This window comes from Drosophila serrata, unplaced genomic scaffold (genome assembly GCF_035046125.1).
Source record: "Drosophila serrata isolate PLE 108 unplaced genomic scaffold, ASM3504612v1 contig_241, whole genome shotgun sequence".
NCBI lineage: Eukaryota > Metazoa > Arthropoda > Insecta > Diptera > Drosophilidae > Drosophila > Drosophila serrata.
This window is the reverse complement of record NW_028257139.1, coordinates 2,871,024-2,879,770: the sequence shown is the minus strand read 5'-3', so window position 1 is coordinate 2,879,770 and position 8,747 is coordinate 2,871,024. Positions and strand designations below refer to the sequence as shown.

Sequence of the window (8,747 nt, the reverse complement as noted above, 5' to 3'; positions counted from 1 at the left end):
GCCGGCTAGCAACCTTCCGTATCCGGAGCTGGGCAACGGTTTTCGTTTGTTGTTTATAGATGTGCCACACTGACTACCAAATATCCACAAGTAGTTTTCAAGTTTTCCGCTAGTAATTTACTATAAACTCGGCTTTAATTATTCGTATAGTATATTTAATGTAAATGCAATCATAAATGAGTTTCTGGCTCTCTGTCCGTGAGGTTATTCGAACAGGGGTCAATAAATTGTAACTTAGTTCGTTGCACATTTCCAATTCTCGCCAACTTAAAATATACATGAACTTATGAGTTATGAGCAAGTTTGGCTAATTAAAACTAGAATCTAAGAAACTAAATGTTAACTAAACGTAATACGGAATTGGAAGAGCAAATAATTTAGTCTTTTCAGAGTGGGTACAACTTAACGAGCTAATATCGCGGAATTATTCGAGGGGAGTAAACGTGTATGGATGCAGATGCTGATGCTGATTCTGATTAGTAACTCTTACATATTCAATATCGATTAATTACGGCTAGAGACATTGTCAATATATAATAGTACATATATATTATTGTCATTATTTATGCGGGAGAATTTCCTCTATGGGTTCTTGTTGTTGTAGTTCTGTTGCTGTCCCTCTATCCTGGTTACTTCTGAGTTCTAGATAAACGCTGGCTTACCAGATACAACTACGCTATTATATGTATGTATATACGCTCTCGATATATATAAGTGTTATGTACGGTGTCTATATAATATGATTAACGGCGAACTCAAAGATGCAACAGAACGGACCACGGCAAGGGCTTGTCTACTACACATAATTTACATATCCTTTCGGGGATCGAGACTTAGATCAGCTCGGCCACGGCATCATCGCCATCCCGAATGGGAGCCTGGAAGGTCGATCCCGTGAACTCGTACAGCTGTAAAGGGAAGTCTGTTATTATACCGATTCTTGATCATTGCAGTTGCAGTTCTGGTCTCTCACCGATGGCGCTCGATTGTTGCGCAGCGTGGCATAGTCCGCAAACTCGTTCATGTGATGCGGATCAACGCGTGCCAGCAGCAGACCGGCACCACCCACACCACCGGCACTGACGCCGCCGCCGCTGCGCATTGAACCACCTCCAGCACCACCACCGCCGCCTCCAGTCAGGCGATTCTGGTTATTACGCGGCTGGATGGTGGCATAGGTGTTATCCACTGACTGGCCCACGTGATGGACCTGCTCCAGTGAGCTGCGATGGTGATCGAGGTGGCCCGGCGTCTCCGAGTTGGATATATGATCGGGCTCCGAGAAGACCTGCATGGTCAACTCCTGCTCCTCGTACAGCTTAAGTTTTCTTTTGGCGAAAGAAAAGTTTAATTTTTTCATACTGTTCGGAAGGTCTTAGACTTTGTTACTTACTGTTCAATCCACAGAGGATTCTCGGTGGTGTTTAGGTCCTCAATAATCTGTTTCTTGATCAGGGCCTCTTTACGACGCGTCTCCACGGGCACCGACAGATTCCAGTGCTTCAGGCAGCAACACAACACAATGAAGCTTATAACGCCCACAAACAGGACAATGACCAGGGCCACCAGTCCTGCCACAGCCAAATCAAACTCGTCCTGGACAATGGCTATGTAGGCAGGCACCACATTCTCTATGGCAAAGCCGGCATAGTAATCCTGAAAACCATTTAAATTATTACTTAAACTAAACTTTAAGCTTGTGTATCAAGTATTCACCTTCAGATAATCATAGTTCCTGTCAATATCCTTGAGTATCTCATCAACAGGTGCTATTTGCTGGGTCTGGGGATCAACGGCATGGAAATACAGGTCACACCAGTCCATACGGATGCGTCCAATGGAATCCAAATGGAAACGTATCTCATCCACAATAATGCGATGCTGGGTGGCATTACGCAGCTCGGCTATAATCTCCTCCTGCTCCTGGTAAACCTCCTCCGGTGGTCGGGAGAGGATCACACGCACCAGCTGAGTGCCATCAAATACCCAGATCTAGATGGATTTCAAGTACAATTAGCTTTGAACCTTTATAACTTTCCTGAAACTTACATTGACTTTGGTGCTGGCCGATCGCTGGGGCTGCTCCAGTTCTCGAGCCACAATTTCCAGTTCGAAACGATCCTGATTATACTCGGCCATGATGGTGTTGGCCGTGATGCGACCCTCCTGCGAGATGGCAAACGGACTTGGAACAATCGAACCGGTGGCCTTGCTAGCTCCAAACTTATACAGGTTTGAGGCAACGATCATAAACTCAATCTTGGCGTTCTTGCCCTGATCCGCATCCGTGGCATTCACCAGAGCAATGGCCGCGCCCATCTTGGCATTGGCATTAACTCCAGCATAATAAATGGGCTTTTCAAAGACGGGTGGATTATCGTTTACATCCAAAACTGTGATGGCTACCTTTGCCACCGTATTGTCCCGATTTAAGGTTTTGATGGAGAACGAGGCTCGTTCCTCCTCGGAAATGTGCAGATCCGCCTTGATGCTGGCCAGGATGTACAGCGTGTAGACGTCTGTCTGTTCACGATCGAGACTCTTATTTGTGTAAATGTCACCTGTTAGTTTGTCCACATAAAAGGCACCGTCCTCGTTGCCCAAGAGCATGTAATAGAAGATATCGCGATTGTGCTTACTCCTCGAGGCAGCCTGAATATGCCCGATCTTTACATCCCGGCCGCTGTTCTCATTGATGGATACCTTGTAGGGATTCGAAGCATCTGGGAATTCTGGACGATTCTCGTTGGCATCAACAATACTGACAGTGAGCAGGCGCAGTGATTCAAATGGCGGATTTCCAGCATCCCGGGCAACCAGAATGATATCGTAGCTATTAAGAGAATTAAAAGATTAATATAAGATTCTTACAAACATAGTGACTACCCTTACTTGGCTCGATTCTTCCGATTTAGCAGAGTTTTAGCGCGCAATTCTCCCGTCAGCTCATCGATCTTGAACTCAGCCGTCTGCTGCTCATTTCTGTTGTTCACCTGCAAGTGATAGCTAATCTTTCCATTCTCCTCCGTATCATTATCCATAGCCTTAACGGTGAGCAGAAGGTAGTCCGGCTGGACAATATCACCGGGTATCTCAATGGTGGCATTGGACAGAGCGGGTATGATAAACTCCGGCTTGTGACGATTCACCTTTAGCACCGTGATGATGGCTCTGGCGGTGCTTTCCATGGTACCCGATCCCTGGGTGTCACGTGCCGAGATTGTCAGATCGTAAACACCATGCTTTCCGGTTAAACTCTGAGCTGGATACACAATGCCCGACTGAGCGTCGAGTTTAAAGAGAGCCAATTCGTTGCCACCGGTGATAATGTAACGAACATCGCCATATAGACCTTCATCCTGGTCGATAGCATGCACTTGGAGCAGGGCTGCCGGTGGCTGATAAGCGGCATTCTCCGCCACGGTGGAATTGTAAACATCTCGCGTGAAAACAGGAGCATTATCATTGACATCGAGGATATTGACGTGGATCTATGAAAGGAGGAAAGTTAATGATTCATCATAAATATTAAACAATCAGAGAACTCACCGTTGCTGTGGCAGATTTCTGGACAGTTGCAGGAGCTTTGTCTTGGGCCACAACCGACAGAGTTAGCTCCTTGATCTGCTCACGATCGAGTATAGAGGCATTTGCCACCATCACATTGCCCGTATAGGCATCGATGCTAAAGTACTTGTTATTCTCCCCGATCAAGGTGTAAGTGATCTCTCCAAAGACGCCAACATCACCATCCGTGGCCTCCACTTTGCCAGCGACAGTTCCTCGGGGTGAGTTCTCCGTAATATTGAAATAGTAATCGGATTGGGTGAACTTTGGCTCGTTGTCGTTTAGGTTTATGATGTCCACCACCACATCCGCGGTGGCTGTCAGGGCGGGCACACCCGTATCACTGACCGTGGCCAGGAACTTGACCTCCTTGACGGCCTCGTAGTCAAGCCGAGCAATGGTGTAGATCACTCCGGTGGTCTGGTTGATGGCAAAGTAATCATTCGGACTGATGCTGAATTCTCCAATGCTGGAATCCTCATCGGTGGCCTGCAGAGTGGTCAGTACTGTGCCCACCGGTTGCTCCTCCACCATTTGCAGCTTTATCTGCGGCTGTTCCACACTCCAGGGGGCATTGAAACGCTGAAGAAGAAAGTGGTTTTCAATTAGATTGGCCTTTGAAAACAAAGTCAAAAGTCAATTTTCTTAAATTTTAAGTGGAAATATCTATTTTTTTTAGTCGCAGGAAAATGCTGGAGGAATGCTGCCCAACTCTAAGCTGAAGGTCCTCTTCATGAATGTATTTTTCATACTCTTCAGTGCAGCCAACTTGAATGTCTATCATCTTTATGCTGATCTAAAGAGCGTCAAGGTTCAGGTGGATAGCTCCACGCAGGAGTTATGGATCAAGGAGATATTTATATTTCTTATCGGTGGCCTTATCGTGGTGCGCTTCCTCCTGTGCTTTGTCGGCGTCGCTTCCAGAGTTGTGGCCATGTAAGTGATTCGCTCAACCTCAGAGCTATATGGTATAAACTTGGTTCCTCTTTAGCTATCCGATTCTGACCAACTCTCAGGCCGAGCTGCTTATGCCTACCATTATTGTGCAGGCCATAGACAATGTCATACTAAATCTTTACGAAATTATCCTGGCCTATTGCAGCTTGTGCTATCTATATCCTGAGAGTACCGCCGTTTTTGTCATCTTTCTATCAAAAATGTTATTAAAAATTGCCTGCAGTATCGCCGTTTTGTATGTTAAATCAGGAAGAATTTCTTCTTGGGAAAAGCTTGACATTAGTTCCCTTTCTCATAGGAACATCTACTCGGATCAGCACAACCGTTTGGCCAGTTTTGTCTCCTTCAATGAGGAATCAAACAGCTTGGAACCGGACAGCGTGGATGAAGTTGTACTAGCAAATCATAACTTGTTTTAAATATATACAGTTTAGGCTTTAGTTAACATAACTTATTTTATATAGTTGAGTTATGGTTAAGGTATATCTCAATTGGCTTACTGGTGGTATCTTGTTGACATCGATTATCTGAATAATCAGCAGACCGCGTCCCTGAAAATTGATATATTTTATTTAGATTTCTTCAAAATGTGAGCTAGAAGGTAAATTTTCCAACCTGCTGGACATTGGGAGCTGTGCTGTCCGTGACCAGGACATTGATTCGCATCACGGCAAACAGATTGCGATCCAAGTGCTTATTGACCGTCACCTTGCCGTTCCTTGATATAGCAAAGTACTCCTTAAACTGATCATTGTGCGGCAGCTCCTTGCCTTCCTTATCGATGGCTGTGATATCATCGGTGGCTGCAAACTCCAGGGCATTGTGACTGGCCACATCCGGATCCAAGGCGATTAAGGTATAAACCAGTTGGCCAGGTGGAGCATCTGCTCGCACCTCGGCATGCTGAGTGGCTGGCACAAAGTAGGGATCCTTATCGTTGCTGTTTTGCACATTGATAGTCAGCGTAGCGGTGCCTGTGAGACTGGGAGTACCCAAATCGGAGGCCTGAACCTGCAGCTGATAGGTGTTGCGTCGATCAAAGTCCAGTTTCCGGGAGACAAACACCTCGCCGGTGCGCTCGTCAATGCCAAAGTCATCGAAGCTGCCCTGCTGAATCCGATAGCGGAGTTCGGCATTCTTCCCAGTGTCCAGATCGCTGGCATGAACCCTTTCCACACTCGTGCCAATCTCCGAGTTCTCCTCCACAACAGCACTATAGCTCTGCTGCTCAAAGCTGGGCACATGGTTGTTCACATCTCGCACTGTGATATTCACCCCGCAACTGGCCGTAAAGAGTCCATCGTTGGCCTCCACCGTGAAGATGAGCTGATCGCTCTTCAGATTGGTCACATCCAGGCTAGCATTGGGACGGATGGTAATCTGTCCACTCTCCCGATCGATATCGAAGATGCCCTCCACCTGTTCGGAGCCTCGAATTCTGTAGCTAATGCTGGACATGGTGTCCGCATCGCGGGCCTTGACAATCAGCGGTGAATCAAAGACCACAGCACCCTCGTCCACACTCGCCCGGTACAAAGGACTCTCGCAAACAGGCGGCGAATCATTGGCATCCAGCACAGAGATCCGAAGGGAGACCACAGATGCCGAGCCACGTCCATTGTCATCGGTGGCCTGTTGGGAAAAGATTTGTATTAATTATTCTTAGGTATTCTATATTTGTTTTCCAGCAGGAATTGTTCCTTAAATAAACTTTAATCAGTGTTAATATTTTAAAAAGGCTGAGACGCCTTAGAAGCCTTGAATTTTAATGTTTTCAAGTTCTTTTTGTTTGTGTTAGCCACGTGTTTACCAAGGTTCTGTCGCATAAGCAGTTTTCCCACACGAACTCCCTCCCCCCACCGGGTTACGCATATGAAATCATTCCCACAAGCCGCCCACGAAGATTGAGACAGTCACTCACCTTGTATGACAAGAAGTACGTGGTCTCCGATTCGTAGTCCAGACACGTCTGCGGTGCCTTGTCGTCATTAGCAGTCGCTGCGGGAACTCCAGGTGGAAATGCAACTGGAGATGAAACTGAAGCTGCCGGTGCTCGCTCCTCTGGCGCCTGGGTGACTAATGTGTACTGGACGGTAGGCTCGGTGCCAATCTCTCTGGGAACGGCCGCCTCCATGGAAAGCATTTCCAGGTGACTCTCTGCCTCCTCATCCTCGTTCTCATCCTCGTGCAGATCACGTCTCTCGCGCCTGTTGCTCTCGCCCTCGCCATGACAATTGGCCAAGCTAATGACACCTGTCTGCTCGTTGACATGGAAAAGTTCCGCCCCGGTGCCAGAAAGGCTGTACCGAATGCCAGAGTCCCCGTAGCTGCCAGAGTCCACATCCCGAGCCGTAATGGTGGCTATATACTGACCCGGAAGCGCCGCCTCTGAGACGGAGGCTGAATAGCTCTCTTGCTCGAAAACGGGTTTGTTGTCATTGGCATCCAGCACACTCACCGTAATCGTGGCCGTTGAAGATAACTTTGGATTCGTGTCCGTCTCCTCGGCCACCACCAGCACTATGAATTTACGCTGATTGGGATTCTCATAGTCCAGAGTGCCGTTGGCCACACGAATGTTCACCTGCGAGTAGCCGGTAACCAGTTTGGGCTCCACATCGAATACCCCAGAAACGTCGTCCAGGCGCAGGGCAAACTTTGAGTTCATGCCCACATCGGCATCACTGACGCTCATGTCCAGGGCAAGTGGTGTTCCAGGCGGTGTGTTCTCCAGCAGGGACACGGAATACTCCTTCCGATTGAACACTGGCGGGGAATCGTTCACATCTCGTATGGTCACCGTTGCCTTGGCCGTGGCACTCGTCAGAGAGTCATCGCTGGGCACTCCATTAACCAGCTCACGGGCTCGAATTACCAGTGAGATGATGCCCGTGGAATCCTCGAGAGCTTCGCGATCCAGCGGTTTGGCGGTACGCAGTTCACCGGACTGAGAATCCAACAGAAAGTAGTCATTGGGATCTATGAAATAAGAGAGAAAAGATAGTTTTAAAAACGTTTAAGAAAGAAGTAAAAATATTATGTTTAATCATTATTCAAAATCCAAAATAAAAGCTGGGACTACAACTTTATAGATATTCTAAAGAATAGTTATAGAATAGACTTACTTGTCAGCAGATCATAGACAATCTTTCTTGGCTCGCCTGTATCACCATCCCTGGCATGTACAGTAAGTACCAAAGTATTAATGGGACTATCCTCATCAATCACTGTGGATAAGGATCCCTGGAATACTGGAGGCTTATCCTGGACATCCTTCACCCTGGCTTCGAAGGTGGTCTGAGTTTTATGCGGTCCATCGGTGGCTTCGATCTGGAAATGGTAAACCATCCTCTGGTTATAGTTAAGGGTATCGTTCAGCACCACAGCAGCTTCCAAAACAGTGGCCTCTCGCTTTATCACATGCAATCGAAATCTGTGGAGTAATCTTGAATAATTATTTACTCTTTAAGACATGTTTAAGGGCAAAGCTCACTTGCTGCAGGCCTCAGGACTTTGCTGCTGGGGCAAGCACTTCAGATCAAGACTCTCGCCAACTATATCTCGATCTTTGACAAGAATCTTATCAAAGATGGTGGTGCCCACCTTGGCATCCTCATTAACATCTGCCTCATAGGGAGTCTAGTGCAGGATATTACAAGAAAATTTGTTTATCAAGAATAGTGTAAAGATGCTTTTAGCTACTCACATTCTGAAACTCTGGAGGATTGTCGTTCAGATCGAGTATGATGAATGTTATTGGTACTTCTACCACATTATCCCGCTCCGACTCTCCCTCGGGATCCACACGATCTCTGATCGAAACCAGAAACTTAAGACTGTCTTTCTCCTCACGATCCAGTGGCTTAATCAAGGTAATATTTCCAGACACTGGATCAACGCTAAAATGATCGGCACCAATGGCACCATAGGTCACAGGACTACCCTCCGGATCGTAGGCTTCCAGCCGGAAAACCACAGTGCCCACCGTCACGTTTTCATACAGGATGATATTATTCAGGGTTTGGGTAAACACGGGCGGTAGATTTGTCTCTCCTGATTTTTTGGGGAAGAAGCGTTTCAAAAAATTGTAAACTGAAGGAAATTTCCTTAAACTCACCATTAGCCAGGCCCGCGGCTAGGCAGATCATCAGTATGCTCAGGGAAAGGAGATTCATTTTGGGGCCTGCAAAGAAACAAATAAAATTAGCATACAGTGTTTATTT

The 8,747-nt window shown here is 46.9% G+C and overlaps 2 protein-coding genes across 2 annotated transcripts in view; one reads left to right on the top strand and one right to left on the bottom strand.

Annotated features, from left to right (window-relative positions):
- Positions 1-133: 133 nt before the first annotated feature.
- Cad87A (cadherin 87A) overlaps positions 134-8,747 on the bottom strand; it is a 35,617-nt gene continuing 27,003 nt past the window's right edge. The window contains exons 2-15 of the mRNA XM_020957747.2: positions 8,642-8,707; positions 8,231-8,577; positions 8,018-8,163; positions 7,650-7,957; positions 6,446-7,503; positions 5,140-6,156; positions 5,025-5,075; positions 3,550-4,149; positions 2,893-3,491; positions 2,050-2,833; positions 1,717-1,992; positions 1,394-1,656; positions 974-1,328; positions 134-908 (exon numbers count right to left, since the gene is read on the bottom strand). Of these exons, the coding sequence (XP_020813406.2) occupies positions 834-908; positions 974-1,328; positions 1,394-1,656; positions 1,717-1,992; positions 2,050-2,833; positions 2,893-3,491; positions 3,550-4,149; positions 5,025-5,075; positions 5,140-6,156; positions 6,446-7,503; positions 7,650-7,957; positions 8,018-8,163; positions 8,231-8,577; positions 8,642-8,699 (5,937 nt within the window). The 5' untranslated portion in view covers positions 8,700-8,707 and the 3' untranslated portion in view covers positions 134-833. The remainder of the gene's footprint in view (positions 909-973; positions 1,329-1,393; positions 1,657-1,716; positions 1,993-2,049; positions 2,834-2,892; positions 3,492-3,549; positions 4,150-5,024; positions 5,076-5,139; positions 6,157-6,445; positions 7,504-7,649; positions 7,958-8,017; positions 8,164-8,230; positions 8,578-8,641; positions 8,708-8,747) is intronic.
- On the top strand, positions 4,167-4,969 carry LOC110188179 (uncharacterized). The gene is made up of 3 exons (XM_020957751.2): positions 4,167-4,503; positions 4,559-4,759; positions 4,823-4,969. The coding sequence occupies exons 1-3, from the start codon at positions 4,268-4,270 to the stop codon at positions 4,941-4,943; spliced, it is 558 nt and encodes a 185-aa protein (XP_020813410.1). The 5' UTR covers positions 4,167-4,267; the 3' UTR covers positions 4,944-4,969.

Bases quoted from the DNA above. Each gene is read 5' to 3' on its own strand.
- LOC110188179 (XM_020957751.2), top strand. From the start codon at position 4,268: ATGCTGCCCAACTCTAAGCTGAAGGTCCTCTTCATGAATGTATTTTTC. The intron at 4,504-4,558 runs GTAAGTGATTCG...GTTCCTCTTTAG, and splicing joins GCTTCCAGAGTTGTGGCCAT to CTATCCGATTCTGACCAACT. The intron at 4,760-4,822 runs GTATGTTAAATC...CCTTTCTCATAG, and splicing joins GCCTGCAGTATCGCCGTTTT to GAACATCTACTCGGATCAGC.